The sequence below is a fragment of the Pristiophorus japonicus genome, chromosome 1, assembly GCF_044704955.1.
Source record: "Pristiophorus japonicus isolate sPriJap1 chromosome 1, sPriJap1.hap1, whole genome shotgun sequence".
NCBI lineage: Eukaryota > Metazoa > Chordata > Chondrichthyes > Pristiophoridae > Pristiophorus > Pristiophorus japonicus.
Window position 1 is genome coordinate 175,521,423 of NC_091977.1, and position 21,753 is coordinate 175,543,175.

The 21,753-nt window shown below is 47.9% G+C and overlaps 1 protein-coding gene across 1 annotated transcript in view; it reads left to right on the plus strand.

Annotated features, from left to right (window-relative positions):
* LOC139267141 (arrestin domain-containing protein 3-like) overlaps positions 1 to 21,753 on the plus strand; it is a 69,786-nt gene that overhangs the window by 32,467 nt on the left and 15,566 nt on the right. Inside the window, exons 2-3 of the mRNA XM_070884992.1 lie at positions 6,398 to 6,470; positions 17,239 to 17,389. Of these exons, the coding sequence (XP_070741093.1) occupies positions 6,398 to 6,470; positions 17,239 to 17,389 (224 nt within the window). The remainder of the gene's footprint in view (positions 1 to 6,397; positions 6,471 to 17,238; positions 17,390 to 21,753) is intronic.

The following is a 21,753-nucleotide window of genomic DNA, read 5'->3' on the forward strand; positions in this document are numbered from 1 at the left end:
CTTTTCCTAATCTGTCATCATTCAGATAATATTCTGCCTTCCTGTTTTTGCCACCAAAGTGGATAATCTCACATTTATCTACATTATACTGCATCTGCCATGCATTTGCCCACTCACCCAACCTGTCCAAGTCACCTTGCAGCCTCTTAGCATCCTCCTCACAGCTCACACTGCCACCCAGCCTAGTGTCATCTGCAAACTTGGAGATATTACAATCAGTTCCTTCATCTAAATCATTAATGTATATTGTAAATAGCTGGGGTCCCAGCACTGAACCTTGCGGTACCCCACTAGTCACTGCCTGCCATTCTGAAAAGGATCCGTTTATTCATACTCTTTGCTTCCTGTCTGCGAACCAGTTCTCTATCCACATCAATACATTTCAACCATCACATCCACAGCTACCATTGAGAATCTCAGTGTCATGTTCGCGACACATGGCCTGCCTGACATCGTTGTTAGCGACAACCGATCATGCTTTACCAGTCAGGAGTTTCAAGAGTTCATGAAACTCAATGGTATCAAACATGTAAGCACCGTTCAAACCTGCATCTAATGGGCAAGCAGAACGTGCTGTCCAAATCATAAAGCAGAGTATGAAGCGAGTAACCCAAAGGTCACTGCAGACCCGCCTGTCATACATACTGCTGAGCTACAGGACAACAATGTCAGGCAGACCATGTGTCGTGAACATGGCACACTTACCGGGGTCTCCCCTGCTGAACTAATGATGAAGAGAGGTCTTAAGACCAAGCTATCTCTTGTACACCCTGACTTGAGTAATCATGTTGAATATAGAAGACAAAGTCAGCAAGGGTATCACGATCGCGCAGCTGTGTTACGCGATATTTCTGTAAATGATCCTGTATATGTTCTGAGTTATGGTCAAGGTCCCAAGTGGATCACTGGTACTGTCCTGGCCAAGGAGGGCAACAGATTATTTATTGTCAAGCTCAAAAATGGGCAAGCATGCAGAAAACATATGGATCAGACAAAGCTGCAGCACACAGACGAACCGGAACAGTCAGAGGAAGAGACAATCGACGACCAACCAACCAGTCATCAGAGGACTCAGTGGTCATCAGTGAATCGGGACTTTCAATCACTGACATGTTCAATGAAAATGGACTTTCAAGCCCTGACATGGCCATTGCCACTCCCACCCAGTCACCAGTCACATAAGAACATAAGAACATAAGAATTAGGAACAGGAGTAGGCCATCTAGCCCCTCGAGCCTGCTCCGCCATTCAACAAGATCATGGCTGATCTGGCCGTGGATTCAGCTCCACTTACCCGCCCGCTCCCCGTAACCCTTAATTCCCTTATTGGTTAAAAATCTATCTATCTGTGACTTGAATACATTCAATGAGCTAGCCTGAACTGCTTCCTTGGGCAGAGAATTCCACAGATTCACAACCCTCTGGGAGAAGAAATTCCTTCTCAACTCGGTTTTAAATTGACTCCCACGTATTTTGAAGCTGTGCCCCTAGTTCTAGTCTCCCCGACCAGTGGAAACAACCTCTCTGCCTCTATCTTGTCTATCCCTTTCATTATTTTAAATGTTTCTATAAGATCACCCCTCATCCTTCTGAACTCCAACGAGTAAAGACCCAGTCTACTCAATCTATCATCATAAGGTAACCCCCTCATCTCCGGAATCAGCCTAGTGAATCGTGTCTGTACCCCCTCCAAAGCTAGTATATCCTTCCTTAAGTAAGGTGACCAAAACTGCACACAGTACTCCAGGTGCGGCCTCACCAATACCCTATACAGTTGCAGCAAGACCTCCCTGCTTTTGTACTCCATCCCTCTCGCAATGAAGGCCAACATTCCATTCGTCTTCCTGATTACCTGCTGCACCTGCAAACTAACTTTTTGGGATTCATGCACAAGGACCTCACAACTTGAGCCGCCTCGGGGAAATCCCCTCCATGCCTTTCAGTTCCGCGCGGAGGGGTTTCCTGTACGGGCTGCTCCTGCACACCCTCAACTTTGCCATCCTCGCCGGCCGTCCGGACACGCCATGGCGTACCATCTTGCCGTCCGGAGGAGGCGGGGGTCCCCGATGGAGGGCACTCTACGCAGGGGTCCTCCCACTATTCATCGGGGACTTGGCCTGGAGGGTGGTGCACGGAGCAGTGCCGTGCAACAAATTTTTAAGCCGGTTCACGGACTCCCAGGCCGCCTGCAATTTCTGCGGTCTGGAGGAGTCCGTGTTCCATGTTTTTATTGAGTGCACAAGGTTGCAGCCCCTGTTCCATTATTTGAAGGGGCTGCTCCTGAAATTCTGGCTGCACTTCAGTCCCACTCTCCTGATCTTTGGGCACCCTGTGCGGAGGGGAGCGGGTAGGTCCGAGGGCCTCCTCGTAGGACTGCTCCTGGGCACGGCCAAGGGTGCCATCAGCCGGTCCAGGCAGCGGGCGGTCGAGGGGGTCGTTCAACCTGACTGCCTGCCTCTCTTCCGCTCTTACATCCGGTCCAGGGTGTCCTTGGAGATGGAGCACGCGGTGTCCACCGGTACGCTCGCGGCCTTCCGCGAGAGGTGGGCACCGGAGGGACTGGAGTGCATCATCACGCCCGGCAACCAAATTTTAATTTGATTTTACGTTTTAAAGTTTAATTTGTTTTCATTGCCGGTGCTTTTAGTGTCCCCCTCCCCTTTTATAGGGGGCACTGGAAAAATTTGATTTTAGCGCCCAAAAAAAAACAAAAAAAAAGGGGCCTTGAAAATGTCTGCTGTGTCACCCAGATCGGGTGGCATGGTTTTAATGTTTTATGTTTTTGCAGGTTAACTCAAAAGAGTTTCATGCACAAGGACCCCCAGGTTTCTCTGCACCGCAGCATGTTGTAATTTCTCCCCATTCAAATAATATTCCCTTTTACTGTTTTTTTCCCAAGGTGGATGACCTCACACTTTCCGACATTGTATTCCATCTGCCAAACCTTAGCCCATTCGCTTAACCTATCTAAATCTCTTTGCAGCCTCTCTGTGTCCTCTACACAACCTGCTTTCCCACTAATCTTTGTGTCATCTTCAAATTTTGTTACACTACACTCCGTCCCCTCTTCCAGGTCATCTATGTATATTGTAAACAGTTGTGGTCCCAGTACTGATCCCTGTGGCACACCACTAACCACCGATTTCCAACCCAAAAAGGACCCATTTATCCCGACTCTCTGCTTTCTGTTAGCCAGCCAATTCTCTATCCATGTTAATACATTTCCTCTGACTCTGCGTACCTTTATCTTCTGCAGTAACATTTTGTGTGGCACCTTATCGAATGCCTTTTGGAAATCTAAATACACCACATCCATTGGTACACCTCTATATCCACCATGCTTGTTATATCCTCAAAGAATTCCAATAAATTAGTTAAACATGATTTCCCCTTCATGAATCCATGTTGCGTCTGCTTGATTGCACTATTCCTATCTAGATGTCTGCTATTTCTTCCTTAATGATAGTTTCAAGCATTTTCCCCACTACAGATGTTAAACTAACCGGCCTATAGTTACCTACCTTTTGTCTGCCCCCTTTTTTAAACAGAGGCATTACATTAGCTGCTTTCCAAACCAATGGTACCTCCCCAGAGTCCAGAGAATTTTGGTAGATTATAACGAATGCATCGGCTATAACTTCCGCCATCTCTTTTAATACCCTGGGATGCATTTCATCAGGACCATTGTCTACCTTGAGTTCCATTAGCCTGTCCAGCACTACCCCCCTAGTGATAGTGATTGTCACAAGGTCCTCCATTCCCACATTCCCGTGACCAGCAATTTTTATCATGATTTTTGTGTCTTCCACTGTGAAGACCGAAGCAAAATAATTGTTTAAGGTCTCAGCCATTTCCACATTTCCCATTATTAAATCCCCCTTCTCATCATCTAAGCGACCAACATTTACTTTAGTCACTCTTTTCCGTTTTATATATCAGTAAAAGCTTTTACTATCTGTTTTTATGTTTTGCACAACAAACTCTGAACACTCACCCAAGGAGTTGAACTGAGACGGTCAACCCGGGGGTAATTTCTCAGAGGGGGGTATTGTCATATATGTACTTTTGGGATCACTAGCCACTAGATGGCGTCACTGTTAGAGGCTTAATAAAGCACAGCCAAGGTCATACCTCTTGGAGTTAAACAGTACTCAGTTATTGCATACACAACAACGCCCTAGACCAGCTCTGGGCCTGGAAGGCCTGGCTGTAGACTGCATCACCTCAGCATGGGTGGCAGCAGTCTGGGCTGGCTGGATGATGGGCAGCAACAAGAGCAATGGCGGAGTGATGGGAGCAGGACTGCTGTCAGGTTCCTGCTCCACTGACCCACTACCACTTCCCTGGGGCAGCATCTCAGCATCCCTAGAAATCTGTTGGAGCACAGATTGCTGGCCTGCTGAGACACCATGAAAGCCCCAGTCGATGGTGGTAGACCCAGCCATGATGGCAGCAGTCAGAGCTTGCGTGGCATCAAGCTGAGAGTGCATGAGAGCAGTCTGAGATTGGATTCCACAAAGCATAGACTGCATTACAACATTAAGACGTTGCGTCGCTTCCGCCTGTGCTGCAAAGGAAGCTGCCAGATCGCCCATCACACGCGGCATCAGGTCTGCGTTGCCATGGTCTCTCTGGGAGTCTACCATCCTTTGCAGACTGGAAATGATGGGCTCCATGGTGTGCACAAAGCCTTGTGCAATGTTGGAACTGGACCACTCGATGCTCCTTATCATTGCCGGGCACCCTTCCTATTGCAGCTATCATTTCCGTGTGCATGTCCATCACCCATCTTCTAAAGGCCTCCCATCAAGGTCCTCATCGGAGTCCTGTGCAGCAGAACTAATGCCCTCCAGGGAGCTGGCCCCCAAGCTACACTTTCCCACTGGCCTTGCTGCAGCCCACTCGTCCCCAATTCCTCACCCTATCCAGATCCCGCTTCTATACTGGCCTGTGAAGAATGCGTAGAGCCAGTATCTAAGCTGGTGCATGCAGATGAGACATGCAGTGATACGGTGTGCTCTTCCTCTTCCTCTTCTCTTGCCTCGTTCTCTACGGTGCCCTTGGGCAGACTGCTCAGGTGCCTGCTGATTATCTGAAAGGATAAAGGCACGAGAGTTGGGTTAAGGTAAGGGGAAGGGGGGGCAGGAAGGGAGAAATGCATGCATACAGAATGATTAGCTGCAAAGTGCAAAATGCTTGTGGGGTGAGTGGGAAGTGGGATGTGGGAAGAAGGAGTAGTGATGAACATACTGTTATTGCTCCCAAGGGGTCAATGTCTCCGGTGGCCGCAGCGCTCGCCACCTGGCGCCCAGTAATCTGCAGCACTCTATTCTCTAGCGCAGACAGTAGTTGGGTGTTGGGTTTGTCTCCTGCCTGTGCGCTCCTGCTCCCTCCTGTTGTGAGCCACCTTGACCTATAAGAGAAAGGAATGTGTGTGAGTGAGTGTGGAGCAATGTGTTTGGGTGATGTGCCTGCCATAGTTGAATGGCTGTCATTGTGTGCAAGGTGTGAGATATGGGTATGTGTTGGTAGGTAGCGATTGTTGGTGGATGAGTGCTGGGGATGTGGTGCTTTGGGCAGTGTGAAGACTATGGTGGTACGTAGCATTTGTAGAAGCATTCACTCCCCCTGACCACCCGAATGAGATCGTTAAATTTCTTCCTGCACTGTGTGTGGGTCCTGGGGACCACCATGCTGCCCGAACCGTGCTGTGCTACTTCCCTCCACATGGTGCGGAAGACCTAAGGCGAGGGCCTCCTGCCATTTGCTGGGTAGAGCACTGTCCTCCGTCTCTCCACAACAAACATCAACTGGCTTCATCGCAGAATCTGCGGGCTCTCTCTCTGGGATGTGGATCTGCCATGAGTACAGCTGCTTCAGTCCTCCCACTCCTTCTCCTTGACCTGTTGCTGCTTGCTGAGGCAGCTGCACAGCCAGCAACGCTGAGAATGAGATTCTGCAGCATCAATGAACCTCCCCTTTAAAAACTCGAAAAAGCCCGTGGCAATCATGATTTGTGATGCACCTGATATTGGTCCACTCTTTGATTGTAATGCCAGTGAGCTTGGGCTTAAAGAGTTGAATTAGGACTCCGATCTTTTTTTGAGCAATGAACATGAATTTTGCGTGCAGTCTAAAGCATTAGCGCCTGCCGCTAATTCTCCAACTTTTCTAATTATACCAGCCGTTCCTGGGCTATAGTAAATTTCTAGCCATAATCTTTAACTGAGATGAACTTGCAATACTGGCTTGGTAAGTTGTGTGCAGGACCACTTAACGCCTGAGAAGGTGAGGTCTCAGCAGCGTTTCACTAGAATCACGCTGTTGTTCCTGTGTAGCACATAATATGATTTTTTTTGCCATTTCCAAATAACTAATTTATTGACTTGTTTTCCAGATTCTTCAGAAGAATCCACCATTATACCTCCAGGCATGCATGAGTATCCATTCAGCCTTGTACTTCCACAGACGTGAGTTAGTAACAGTGTAATGTAATAGAGTGATGCAATTTAGATCATTTGATCTAACCTGTCTATCCACTTTCTTTTTTCGAAGATACGGGGAATTTTCCTTAAAGGTTTCTTGTCAGGTGCCCGACAGATGCAGTGCACCTGACATAATGGGTCTCTGGCCCCTTTCATTGCTTCTTGGAAGCATGTGTTCCTCGGGTGATACAGAGTGATTAGTAAGAACCTGCTGACCATATTGCTCAATCGCTGTGTGATGAATGGGGCTTGAACCCACATCCATTTGACTATAGGGTTTTTGGCCCTCAGTGTTAAACAGTCAATTCCTTCTTGCCCTGACCAGCTGGCAACACCTCCATGGACACCCTGCCTCTACCCTCACTGCTTGCAGACACCAGGAATCCACCAGAGAACCAACCTCATATTCAAGCTTCAGTTGAAGCAAACCTTAGATACACCACCTACAGTTCTGCCAAACCATTATTTCCCTTCCTCATTTCAGTGCTTTCAAACTCCAGAACCTCCACCTCAAAGTTGTTCCCCAGTGCTAACAGAGCACAGCACTACCCACAAGTGAAGCTAGACCCCATTCACTCTCCCCGGTAATGCTAAATACCGGTGGATGGAATATCCACCTGGTTTCTCTTGATTGTTTGATGTAACTTCGGCAGAAGATCAGCGAAAATGGCCATTTCCACCTTTTGAGATTTCCACTGATCTTCCATCAAATGTGCGGTAAAATGTCAGGAGAACAGCCACAGAAATTCTAGCCCCAGATATCTGTCTCCAGTTGGTGCATCTTTATCACACCTTGCTGTGTATTCTGAACTTTAAAATGGAAAGGGATAACAATCAAATAAACCAACAAATTCATAAATCGAATGAGTCTCAAAATTGGTCCCATTATCTGAGTGCATGTATTCCATATAAACTGCAGTGGTCCCATGTACGTTCAAGTGGCTGCAACCCCTTACCCACCACCCCTTGTAAGTAGCCCTTTGAAGCAATTTCCTAACCTTTAATGGCAAGCTCCCAGGGTCAGGTCCAATATGGGGATCTCAGCACTTTATGTATATGAATAACTAAGGGAACAAGTAGCAGAATGGATAGCCAGCTAGCTTCAAAACAGAAAGCAGAGAGAAGAGGTAAAGGGTAGCTATTCAGTGTGACAAAAAGTGGAAAGTGTTCCACAAGGACTAGATCTAGGATCACTGTTGTTCACAATTTATATCAACAATTTAGACTTTGTAATCATAAACACAATGTTTAAATTTGAAAATGGCACCAAATTTTGGGGAGGGGGTGTGCGAGGAGATAGTCAATACTGAGGAGCACTGCAACAAATTTCAAGAGGACTTTAATATATATGCAGAATGGGCTTATAATTGGTAAATTAATTTCAACACAGTCAAGTGTGAGGTATTACATTTTGGTAAGAATAATAAGGAGGGCACATATTAGTTGGAAAATATGAATCTAAATGGGGTAGAGGAACACAGGGACCTCAGAGGACAAATACACAAATCACTAAAAGTAGCAGTGCAGGTTGGTAAAGCCATAAAAGAGCAATCCAAACACTGGAATTTACTTCAAGAGGTATAGAATTGAAAAGTAGAGAAGTTATGCTAAACTTGTATCGAACCTTGGTTAGACCACACTTGGGAGTACGGTGTACAATTCTGGTCACCATATTATAAAAAGCCAAAGGATGCAAAAAGATTTACAAGGATGATATCAGAAACATGAGGTTATACCTATCAGGAAAGGATGAACAGGCTCGGTTTCTTTTCTCTTGAAAAGAGAAGGCTGAGGGGTGACCTAATAGAGGTCTTTAAAATTATGAAAGGTTTTTATAGAGTAGACAAAGAGGGAGGAATTTAGCCGGGGGCAGGGGGTCGGGTGGGAAAATGTATTTTTTGACTGTGGGTCAGGATCTCACAGCTGTTCGGGTACCGCCATATTTGAGGCGTTGTCACCGCATGAGAGAAATCTTTAGTGCTTTGCTTCAGGTGCGATCCCCACACGCGAAATTCAGTGTTGATGCCTAAAGAATTGATAGCAGTGTAAAATCATGATGTTGCACACTTACCTGGAGGTGCTACGCTGCGCTAAGTAGGCTGTTAGACGTGGGCTCAACATCCAGAAGTTAGGCAGCATTTAGAGCTGTGCCACAGACATTGTGGGGCTACCTGGATTTAATGCCTCGTGGGTATATTCGCTTCCTCCGCACTCACTCACAAGTTGACCATGGCAGACCTTGCAGCAGCAGCTCATCAGGGTGCCCATCGGTTCTCGGAGGCCGCCCTGAATGCACTCCTTGATGCCCTGGAGAGGCAGCAGGTACCAACTCACAGAGGCCTATGAAGGGAAATCTCACAAGAAGTTTCTGCGAGTGACACGGTGACCAGAACAGCCACTGAATGGAACGACATGATGCAGCTGTGAGGGTGAGTATCTTATACTTAAACCGTCAAGATGCTAAGCTCTGATCTCACTGTGCATGCTCTGCTTAATGTAGTGTTTGGGAATCCAAGCTCTACGTGGGTGAGGCCAGATGTAAGGTTCCCATTTGAAGCCTCACCCACTGCAAGGACCTGCATGCACTGTTAACCTTGCTACCCGGTTCTGCAGACCCACTCCTCATGTTGGTGACTCCTCAGTCTTCATATGCGTCTTGAAGACGGTAGCCTCCCTGTTACTGTTAGGTCTTGGCCCCCTAATTCAAGTATTGCCACAGCAAGTCCACGCAGCGAATGGAAGTTACATCGAATTGTGAAGATTCTCATACAGTTGCATGCACTAAAGTATGTAAGGCACTTGGGACACACTGATAGAAGGGCACTAACTCAGACGTTCTCTTTAATCTCATGGGGCAAGCTTGACCACAACTGCAGGGAGCAGATGAGGACCGGAGGAGCGGACTGTTACCTGTAGGTCCTGACTCCATTCGAGGAACACGTCTCGGTCCTGATGGGTGTTCAAGTTGGTGCCATGGCAGTGGGTGAGGCCCATCCCCCTGGGGACAGTGATGGTATGTTGAGTTCCTTTGCAGCATCCACCAGGAGACTGAGGCCTGACACCACAATCCTTCTGCTCTTTCCATGAGACTGGCATTTGCAATGTGTTTGCTGCTCCAGGCCCCTCCTCTGCAGCTAACCACTCTTCTCTGGCTTTGTGCTTTTGGATGATGACTCAGACGGTCAGGGGCCTGCATGTCAGCCTTCCATTGTAGGTGATGGTGGAGAGGTCGGGGACATGACCCTGGACGTGATAGAGGATCCAGCGTCCTCACAGAGCAGGGCCAGCAGCTTTTTGTCGGAGGCATGGTCAGGGAGATGGAGGTGGGTGATGCTCCTGGACCCAGTGGCCTGCAGCAACGCCACAGGGAGGGGAGATCAGGGGCCAGCTCCCCGGAGGGTGAGTGCTCGCCTGAGTGATGCTCAGCAGTACTCTGATGATCAGGCCGACTTCGAGGATCTCGCCAGACAGTCATTTTAGATTCACAACGACCTGCTGGGTGTTTTGTCAAGGGTGCCCGAGAGTGTTGATGCATTTGCTTTGAGTGTGGTGGAGGCCACCTCAACGATTGCATTTGTGTCTCAGCAGCCCATCGAGCCGATCCTTGGTAGATAACAACGGATGTTGGATGCTTCAAGTAACCATGGGGTCCCAGACATGATGGTACGGGCTATGGCTGACGTGGCAGTAGCCATTGAGCACCAGGCCGATGCTATGGTAGGCCTGCAGACTATCATGTCATCATGCGTGGTGGCATCAATCAGCTCTGTGGTGTTCTGCAGTCACAGTCTGCCCTAATGCAGAGCCAACTTGAATCCACGCAAGCACTGACTGCTGCCATTGTTTCTGGGGCCCCATCAGTTCAACGGGGAACTAACATTGGCGATGCACGGCAGCAATCTGTGCTCAGCCAGATAGCTCCAGATGCTGAGGCTCTGCCCCAGGGGAGTAGCAGTGTGTCGGGCCTGTTGGAACGTAATGTCCTCTCTTAGGACGACATCACTCCACCCTTGCCCCAGTGGCTCTCTGTAACCCATCAACCACAGCATGCTGCCGCCCATGCTGAGGTAATGCAGCCCGCAACTGGCCTTCCCAGGGAACGAGGTGGTGCGAAGCGTACTACTAGGCCATCAGCTGTGGCAACGGTGCCAACACAGCCACGTTCTACCAGCTTTGCTGCAGGCACTGAGACCCAATTGAGGAGGAGCACTAGGTCTTGGAGGGGGGAGAAGGGAAGGGGTGGGAAAGCACTGAGAAAGAGCTGGTCAATACGTGTATGCTCGTGGCCAGAAATGGTGACCTTGCTCAAATGTGAACTAATGTAAATAGTTGCAGTTGGATGAGTCAATAAAGAATTGTGTGATGCTGGCCAGCGATGCTGTCCTTGTTCCATGATGAAGTAATGTGAATAGTTGCACGTGGATGTGGGTGACAATGTTTCAAGGGGACTGGTTTCAATTATTGTTTGCTGTGGATGATGGTGTCCTTTAGTGCTTCTTTACAGCGCACTATGGCGTTTTCTGTAAATAAACATTTGTTTCATTTGTCACAATGTTGTGTTTCCATTTGTACGCATGGAGGCTTGGAGGGTAGGGCGAGGTGTCTTCAGCAGATGGCCAGGTGAAGGGGCTGGCCAGGTGAGGCGGGGCCCGCAATGCCAGATGAGTACAATGGATGGCCCCCTGAACCATGGGGACGCATGCTATCCTGGCAAAGTCAAGGCAGCGCTCATCCACATCTTTGCTGGACATGCTGAAGTTGATGGAGTCCATTTGTTTGCTGTAGAGAGCGTCGGTAACCCGGCGAATGCAGCAATGTACTGCAAACTGCGAGATGTTGCATATATCACCGACAGGAGACTGGAAGGAGCCGGTACCATAGAAGTTGAGTGTTACGGTCACTTTCACTGCCACTGACAGCGAGGTGCCGATATTATCTGCCAGGTATGTCGGCAGAAGGTTGATAAACTCCATGACCACCTCCTTGAGGAACCTCCGTCTTCTGAAGCACTGCTCCTCGACCATCTCAAGATAAGAGTAATGCCTAGGTTCACATACAAAACATTAATTCCCCCCCCCCAAAGTCTTGAGCACAAGTTATTTACAGGTTGAAGCGATCTGGCGGTCTGCGTTCCCTGGTCGATTGCCTGAGTTGACATCCTGGCATGGGTGAGTTGGTTGGGTCATCGCTGCACAGCAACTCGGCTGGTCTGGTCGGACTGTCGGGCAAGGTGGGTTCATTCTCGTGGTTGACAGCGAGGTCACTTGCTGGTTGGATGTGTGTTGGTGGATCATAGATGGTGGGATCTTCCTCAAACTGTTCTTGGTAGTCTAAGTCTGTGAATCGCAGTTTGGTCTGTTCCAGGTGCTTTCTGCACGTTTGCCCGTTCAACAATTTCACAACAAACACTCTATTCCCCTCCTTGGCTAAGACAGTGCAGCAATCCACTTGGGACCGTGACCGTAATTTAGAACAAACACCGGGTCATTGACTTCAGTGTCACGCGAGGCCGCCGCGTGATCATGGTACACGTTTTGCCACCAGGTTTCTACGTGATCATTGACGTCCGGGTGGACTAAGGAGAGCCTGGTTTTGAGTGCTCTCTTTAACAATTCTGCAGGGGGAACCCCGGTAAGCGAGTGGGGATGCATCCGGTAGCTGAGCGGGATCCTGGATAACCGGGTCTGCAACGAGCCGTCTGTTACGCATCTCCAGCTTTGCTTGATGGTTTGGACTGCACGTCTGTTTGGCCGTTGAATGCAGGTTTAAATGGGGCAGACCTGGCATGCTTGATGCCATTGCGGGTCAGGAATTCATTGAATTCCGAGCTGGTGAAACATGGTCCATTGTCACTGACAAGGACGTCGGGTAACCCATGGGTGGTGAACATGGCCCTGAGGCTTTCAATGGTGGCAGTGGACGTACATGATGACATTATTATACACTCAATCTATTTTGAGTAAGAGTCCACTGCTACTAGAAACATCTTCCCTAGAACGGGGCTAGCGAAGTCTACGTGGACCCTGGACCATGGTTTGGAGGGCCATGACCACAGACTCAGTGAGGCCTTCCTGGGTGCGTTGCTCAGCTGTGAGCAAGTGTCGCATTGGTGTACGCATGACTCTAATTCGGAGTTGATGCCGGGCCACCAGATGTGCGACCTGGCGATAGCCTTCCTCATGACTATGCCTGGGTGGGTACTGTATAGGTCGCGTATAAACGTTTCCCTGCCCTTATTGGGCAAAATCACGCGATTCCCTCATAGGAGTCAATCCGACAGGACTGACAGTTCGTCCTTGCGTCGGTGAAAAGGCTTAATTTCATCTTGTATTTCCCCGGGAACCCCCAATCAGCTCCCATTGAGAATGCATCTTTTTACTAGTGATAACAGGGGGTCTTGGCTGGTCCAGAACCTGATCTGGCGAGCCATGACAGGCGACCCCTCGCTCTCAAAGGCGTCCATTACCAGAAGCAAGTCTGCGGGTTGCACCATTTCCACCCCGGTGGTGGGCAATGGCAACCAACTGAGGGCGTCAGCGCAGTTCTCAGTGCCTGGTCTGTGGCGGATTACATAGTGTATGCAGACAATGTTAGTGCCCATCTTTGGATGCGAGACGAAGCATTGGTGTTGATACCTTTGCTTTCTGAGAGCAGTGATGTGAGCGGTTTTTGTTCAGTTTCGAACTCGAACCAGAGACCAAATAGATATTGGTACATTTTCTTAACCCCGTATCCACAAGCCAGCGCTTCTTTCTCAATCATATTATAGGCTCTTTCAGCCTTGAACAAACTTCTGGAGGCGTATGCATCTGGTTGCAGTTTGCCTGACACATTTGCTTGCTGTAACACATACCCGACCCCGTACGACGATGCATCACATGCTAGTACCAAAGGTTTACATGGGTCATACAATACAAGTAATTTGTTGGATCATAGCCGTTTTCTGGCTTTGTTAAAGGTTGTTTCTTGAGATGTATCCCAAACCCAGTCGTCACCCTTGCGTAGCAGCTAATGCAAAGGTTCCAGCAAAGTGCTCAACCCCGGGTAGAAAGTTACTAAAGTAGTTGAGAAGTCCCAGGAATGAACGCAGCTCCATCACGTTTTGTGGTCTGGGTGCATTCTTGATGGGCTCCGTCTTGGAGTCCGTGGGTCTGATGCCGTCTGCCGCAATCTTTCTCCCCAAAAATTCGACCTCTGGCGCCAGGAAAACACACTTGGAGCGTTTCAGCCTGAGTCCCCCTCTGTCCAGTCGCTTTAGAACCTCTTCCAGGTTGTGCAAATGTTCAGTGGTGTTTCAATCAGTGATCAAGATGTTGCACTGGAACACCACTGTACATGGAACCGATTTCAGCAACTCTCCGTGTCCCTCTGGAAGATGGCTGCCACCAAGTGAATCCCAAAGAGGCATCTGTGATACATGAACAGTCCTTTGTGCGTGTTGATGCACGTCAAATCCTTTGACGGTTCAGCCAGCTCCTGCGTCATGTAAGCGGAGGTGAGGTCTAGCTTGGTGAAAGACTTTCCCCCTGCTAGCGTGCGAATAAGTCCTCCGCTTTGGGTAGTGGGTACTGGTCCTGTAACGAGACTCGGTTGAGTGTCACCTTGTAGTCTCCACAGATTCTGACCGTCCCATTGCGTCTTTAGTACCGGCACGATTGGACAGGCCCTCTTGTTGAACTCGACTGGTGATATGATTCCCTCATTGAAGTCTGTCCAGTTCGATTTCGACTTTCTCTCGCATCATATATGGGACTGCTCAGGCCTTGTGATGAACGGGCCGTGTCCCAGGAACAAGGTGGATCTGCACCTTGGCGCCTGTGAAGTTGCCGATGCCTGGCTCAAATAACGCCGGGAATTTGTTTCGCACCTGGGCGCACGGGGCGTCATCCACCGAGGACAGGGCTTTGATGTCGTCCCAGTTCCACCGGATCTTGCCCAGCCAGCTCCTGCCGAACAGTGTAGGACCATCGCCTGGTACAATCCATAGTGTTAAATCGTGCACCATTCCATCATATAATACTTTCACTGCCGCACTGCCGATAACAGGTATGAGTTCTTTGGTGTAAGTGCACAGTGTAGTGTGAATCTGGCTCAGTTTTGGCCTCTGTGCCTTGTTACTCCAGTTTCTCAAAGGCCTTCTGGCTCATTATCAATTGGCTTGTTCCCGTGTCCAGTTCCATGGAGACTGGAATGCCGTTAAGTTTGACTTTTAACATTATTGGAGGGCTTTTGGTAGTAAAGGTGTGTACCCCATACACTTCCTTCTCATCCTCCAGCTGCGTTGCCTCTCCTGCTCATTCAGCGTGATCCGCACTGGATCGGTCGCTCTCTGCTGACTTTGCCACGTGGTGAGTCCGAGGTCGCTTGCACAATCGCTGAAGGTGCCCCATTGTTCCACAGCCCCTGCACACGTAGTGCTCGAAACGACATTGATGGGCTCTGTGACAGCCCTCGTAGCGCCAGCATGGCGTTAATGGATTCACATTAGTACTCTCCAGGAGTCTCTGAGTCACCCTGGGCCTGGCCTCTGTGGACGTGTGGACCCTAAAGCGTACACTCCTGCCTGCTGAAGGCATTATTTTAAGCACAGTACTTGCCGGTGAGCCTCGATTTTGTGAAGATATCTGCTTTGTGTTGTCGCTCATGGATATGATGGCCTGGGCTATCGTGATGGCCTTGCTCAGATCCAGGGATTCGGCAGATAGCAGCATGCGAAGGATGCCCACGTGGCCAATTCCAAGCATGAAAAAGTCCCGCAACATTTCCCCAAGGATCCTGCAAAGTCGCACTGCCCCGCAAGGCGTCTAAGGTCGGCGATGAAGCTCGCCACGTTCTGGCCCTCGGAGCGACGGTGCGTGTGAAAGCTGCACCTGGCCATCAGGATGCTCTCCTTGGGCTTGAGGTGCTCCTTAGCCAGCGTGCACAGCTCTTTGTCCGTTAGTTTGGCCGGTGCCAGCAAGTTCTTAAGGAGGCCATATACCAATAACCCACATACGGTGAGGAGAATCACCATGTGCTTGATCTCTGTTTCAACTGTGTCCCAATTCATTGGCCGCAAAGTACTGGTCAAGGCGCTCAACGAAGGCTTCCCAATCATCACCCTCAATAAATCTCACAAGAATACCAACGGCAGCCATTTCCGCGTGAAAGTTCGTGATGTGTAACCCATCGCCAGTTGTTATGTTTAAAATAACTCCACGAGGCTGTGTTGTAAACTTAAACCATTGTGACCTTGGTCTGTTTAATATAACTCCAAAGTGAGGCAGCAACGTGGTGGCCTGCTTTTTATATCTGCTTGTACCAGGGTACTCACAGGTACTCATAGGCCTCCCACAGGTGTGCCCTCTGGTGGCAAGTCTTACACACAGGTGAGGTTCACATACATAACAGCAAAATGCAACTTTCACACTTTTCCGATATGAAACCCAACAATGTGTCCGAGATACTAGTACTGAATCTGATGAGTCAACAGCAGTACAACACCAACACCCTATTTTCTGTGTGAGCATCAAACACAGCACTAACCTCTGAGCCCTGGCTGCAACTCCCTTTAAATAATGCCCCAGATTAGTTTCTCCACCTTGTGCAGTCCAACTTTTTCAGGCGTCATCGATGCCAGCCGCTAAGTGAGGCGGCAAAAGTGAATGTGGTGAGAAGGGCGCCAAAGAGGCATTGCACGCGTATGACATCATGATTTCTATGCATTACGTTTTAACGCCCTGAAAAAATGCACACCGAATTTTGCGTCAGGCATGAACAGCAGCCAGTGCCAGTCTCAACTGCCTAACTCCCGGTTAACAACAGGCGTTAGCAACCAAATTTCGACCCCTCAATGTTTGATACCACATTAACAGAAACTTTACATGAACATTGACTAAAATACGCAAGTGTCTACCCTTGTGTGTTGTTTGTTGGCACGATTGGACTAGGATGAGGGTGAGTGTGAAGAATGGAAGTGATAATGTAGCTGGAGAGGGATGGGTGTAGGTGCAAGGTAAGTTGGTGTGAGTAAGGATGTGCAGGACTATGGTAGGGAAGGCAGAGTGATGGGGATGTGATGAGTTGCACAGCAGGATGAGGTTGAGTGTGGCTTTGTACTAATGTTTTGTGATCTACTGAGATCATTGAAAGGTTTGCGCCACTGCAGCTAGGTCTTGTGTCCTCCTGTGCAATGTGCGGCCATGCTGCGTTGGTCTCCTGGGGAGGTCTCTTGCATCCATTAGAAGGGAAGAGAATCTCCCTGCGTGCGGTGACTCCCTCCATAAGCAAGAAATCAAATAGAAAATTCAGAAGAAACTTCTTTACCCAGAGAGTGGTGAGAATGTGGAACTCGTTACCACAAGGAGTGGTTGTGGTGAATAATATAGATGCATTTAAGGGGATGCTATGAAGGAAAAGGAATAGAGGGCTATGCTGATAGAGTTCAATAAGCAAAGACGTGAGGAAGCCCGAGTGAAGCATAAATGCCAACATAGACTGATCGAGCCAAATGGCCTGTTTCTGTGCTGTGTATTCTATGTAATTCTATGAACTGAAGTGGACATCGCAAAATCAAGTGGGGACAATGCACTAATGTCTGATCGGAGGCTCAACCGGAAAATATACCCCCTGATATCGTTTCAAGACTGATTCCAAGAAGGAAAGCTTAAGTATTTCACATCATTATATGAGGCGCTTTTGGAGTGAACCAATTTAAATTAGTATCCTACTATGTGTCACTTTTGCCTCATGATGCCTTTTTTTTCCATGACAGACCACCACTACCTGCCTCCTTTACAGGTGCTCATGGCAATGTAAGCTATTGGATGACAGCCAAACTGCACAGGCCATGGAAACTGAGAATTAAAGTGAAAGAAATGTTTACAGTATATGACCAGATTGACATTAACACTCCATTGCTGTTGGTAAGTTCTGCGGAATTATGGTGGTACGCTTGAAAAACCAGGGAGTCGATATTCCAACAGTTTGCACCAATGTTCTTGGATCGCCACTCACAAAGCACTGCCTGACAACTTTTGGTCAGGCAAGGCATGGGGGAGGAAGCTCTCATCAAAAGAATCAATGAAATATTAGAGCCATGCTCCTGCCAAGAATGGCCAGCACCATCTCCTCCAAGTGAGTGAGGTGAACCGAGGAGTGGGAGGTGTGCCTTGTGTTTGGTAGAGATGGGAGGTGGGGGGGGAGTCATGCATTGAGAAGCGTGTAAGGCTAGTGATGCAGTTGGTAGGAGACGGCTTTTGAAGATGCATTCACTGACCTTGACCAGTGGTCTGAGGTCATGAAGTTCTTTGGGCACTGGCGCTATGTGGTGGGGGTGACACTGCTGGCACTGATGGCCTCGATGATCTGGTCCCACATTGTTCTTTCTGGAGGGCCTCCTGGCCCTTGTGGGTAGAGGCCCTCTCTTGAAGTGTTGACCCCCTGCACAAAGCTGGAATGCTGCGTGACTGGGTGCCCCTTCCCTGGCTTTCTAAGCCATTTGTGTTAGTGCTGAGGCACTTTTCCCATTTTTTGAGGTGTGGCAGGGAATCCAGCTTTAAGAGCTGAAGACTCCTATTTGGGAATTTTTTTTCAAATGTTATTTGTCTTTTAAAGGCATTTTGCTGAAAACTGCATTTTTTTAATTCATTTTAATTTTTATCGATTGGGAAGGCATTGCCCTTTTAAGCAAACAACAATGCATTGCCCTTTTAATATCCCACAATGCCTAGTGAACACATAGCCTTGCTTCCAGAGGCTGTTGGACGATGCAACACCGCTTCTGGACGCCACAGTGGCACAGATGCCTGCACAAAGTGGGATTAGGCTGGATAGCATGGACATGATGGGCCAAAATGGCCTCCTTCCATGCTGTAAACCTCTATGATTCTACAAAAGCCACCAGGAGGGCATTACACACTCAGTTTAGCACTGGGCTAACAATCTTTAGTCCCCAGCACAAATGTTTCTCTCCTACCAGCTTGACCATTTTCAGTGGCTGTTAACCCAAGGCCACAGTAACAGCGACAACTTTTGTGTTGCTGTCCAATTTCTATACCCATGTCTCCGTACTGTAGAGATACTGTGCTGTTGATGGCCCAGTAAAAGGCCTATGTTTTAGCTCACAGCGGAACCTCACAACATTCCAACATGGTTGCAACTACAACTGACCTTAGTTCCCCACAGCGAGCTCCACGCTTTGCCTCATCCTTTCTGTTGGCTAATATCCAACTTTCATTGACTCACCAAACACCTTCCCTATTTGACTATACCAGTCCTCTTTCTCATCCCAGGCTGTCTGGGTTACTGCTGACTCACAAATTTTTAATTATAAGCAAAAGGGTTACATGTCTAATATAATTCAGGTTACCATTGGATGCAGTTGATGATTACGAACTTGTGAATTTAATTCTTATGTGCAATTATAAATCCATTACTGATGATTATAAGATATTGATGATTATAAGATAATAAAACAACAAATCCATGATAATCTTACACCACTAACATGTCCCTATGATTCATTTCCCACCCATCATTCCTATGTACTTTCTTAATATCCCTTCTACCTCTTGCTGCTAACATTTCCCATACACTCACTCCCCAGGATGCCCACCGCAGTACATAATATGCCCGCCTTGTCTCCTGCTATCCCTGACATATAGTCCCAAAGCAGTGCAAGACATTTTTGGAAGGGATTATTGCTGACCACCAGATCTGAAAGATCAGTGAACTGTATGGAACAGAATGTGGGTGCAACTGATGGGATTGAAGGCCGATAAATCCCCGGGGCCTGATATTCTGCATCCCAGGGTACTTAAGGAAGTGGCCCTAGAAATAATGGATGCATTGGTGATCATTTTCCAACAGTCTATCGACTCTGGATCAGTTCCTATGGACTGGAGGGTAGCTAATGTAACACCACTTTTTAAAAAGGAAGGGAGAGAGAAAGCGGGTAATTATAGACCGGTTAGCCTGACATCGATAGTGGGGAAAATGTTGGAATCAATTATTAAGGATGAAATAGCAGCGCATTTGGAAAGCAGTGACAGGATCGGTCCAAGACAGCATGGACTTATGAAGGGGAAATCAAGCTTGACAAATCTTCTGGAATTTTTTGAGGATGTAACTAGTAGAGTGAACAAGGGAGAACCAGTGGAAGTGGTGTATTTGGACTTTCAAAAGGCTTTTGACAAGGTCTCACACAAGAGATTGGTGTGCTAAATCAAAGCACATGATATTGGGGGTAATATACTGACGTGGATAGAGAACTGGTTGGCAGACAGGAAGCAGAGAATCAGGATAAATGGGTCCTTTTCAGAATGGCAGGCAGTGACTAGTGGAATGCCGCAGGGCTCAGTGCTGGGACCCCAGCTCTTTACAATATACATCAATGATTTAGATGAAGGAATTGAGTGTAACATCTCCAAGTTTGCAGATGATACTAAACTGGGTGGCAGTGTGAGCTGTGAGAGGAATGCTAAGAGGCTGCAGGGTGACTTGGACAGGTTAGGTGAGTGGGCAAATGCATGGCAGATGCAGTATAATGTGGATAAATGTGAGGTTATCCACTTTGGGGGCAAAAACGCGAAGACAGAATCTTATCTGAATGGCAGCAGATTAGGAAAAGGGGAGGTGCAACGAGACCTGGGTGTCATGGTTCATCAGTCACTGAAAGTTGGCATACAGGTACAGCAGGCAGTGAAGAAGGCAAATGGTATGTTGGCCTTTATAGCTAGGGGATTTGAGTATAGGAGCAGGGAGGTCTTACTGCAGTTGTACAGGGCCTTGGTGAGGCCTCACCTGGAATATTGTGTTCAGTTTTGGTCTCCTAATCTGAGGAAGGATGTTCTTGCAATTGAGGGAGTGCAGCGAAGGTTCACCAGACTGATTCCCGGGATGGCTGGACTGACATATGAGGAGAGACTGGATCAACTGGGCCTTTAGAAGGATGAGAGGGGATCTCATAGAAACATAAGTATTCTGATGGGACTGGACCGGTTAGATGCGGGTAGAATGTTCCCGATGTTGGGGAAGTCCAGAACCAGGGGACACAGTCTTAGGATAAGGGGTAGGCCATTTAGGACTGAGATGAGGAGAAACTTCTTCACTCAGAGAGTTGTTAACCTGTGTAATTTCCTGCCGCAGAGTTGTTGATGCCAGTTCATTGGATATATTCAAGAGGGAGTTAGATATGGCCCTTATGGCTAGGGAGATCAAGGGGTATGGAGACAAAGTAGGAAAGGGGTACTGAGGGAATGATGAGCCATGATCTTATTGAATGGTGGTGCAGGCTCGAAGGGCCGAATGGCCTATTCCTATTTTCTATGTTTCTATGTAACATAGAACCATCCAAGGAGCCATTGGACAGTACTGCATAGGATGTCTAACCTCCTTCCTTTGACATTTAAGGTTCCTTTAAAGTTCCCACCTGTCCCAGACCTGAACTTGCATCTTTCTCCAGTTTCTCTCCGATCTCCCCTTATGATCTCTCTGTGCACATCTTGCCCATGAGACCCACTTCCTGCTCCCTCGACCCTATTCCCACTAAACCGCTGACTGCCCAGCTTCCTTTTCTGGCTCCCATGTCAGCTAACATTGTTAACTGATGTGGAGTATTACAAAGATACTCGACACAAGTCTGTTTTGGAGAAAAAAATTGTTTATTAAGTATTCGATTGAGGGAGAGACAGATTCTACACGAGTTCAGTGACTCAGTGACCCAAACCAGCTGTTCTCTCCGAACAGTCGTCAGGTTACTGTTTTTATACAGTCAAAATACATACAAAATCATGAAGTTCCGTGCGCGCAGAGGCTTTCTGTTTGTTGTTTCCCTGCCACCTCACAAAATTTTCACCTACCTACTATGATTACAAATATTAATTGGTTAATACAATTATATTGACAGCAAACTTCGTTGCCTCCCCTGTGCGCCTTTTATCTGATAAATTATGTGCCACATCATTCTCAGGTCTGTGAACTCTTCTCCTCTTGGCCTAACTGCTTTCAACCAGTTGAGATGTTCTTCAATCGTCTTTTGTTTCCCGTAATCTCGTACCACCCCATGTGAACTAGCCTTGGAGTGTATTTTCCCAACTGTCTGGTTTATGCTGTGATAAGATGATCTATCTTCCTGAGAGTTCTAATTTTATCATTTTCCCTGTGTTCGTAGCACATATTTTTTTTCTTTTTTCTCACAGCCTTGATTTTGGTTTTTAGCTTTGCTTAATTAGGTCCCCTTTGATTAATTAGGTTCTTTCTACTTAATTTTTTTTTCTACAATCCCCCA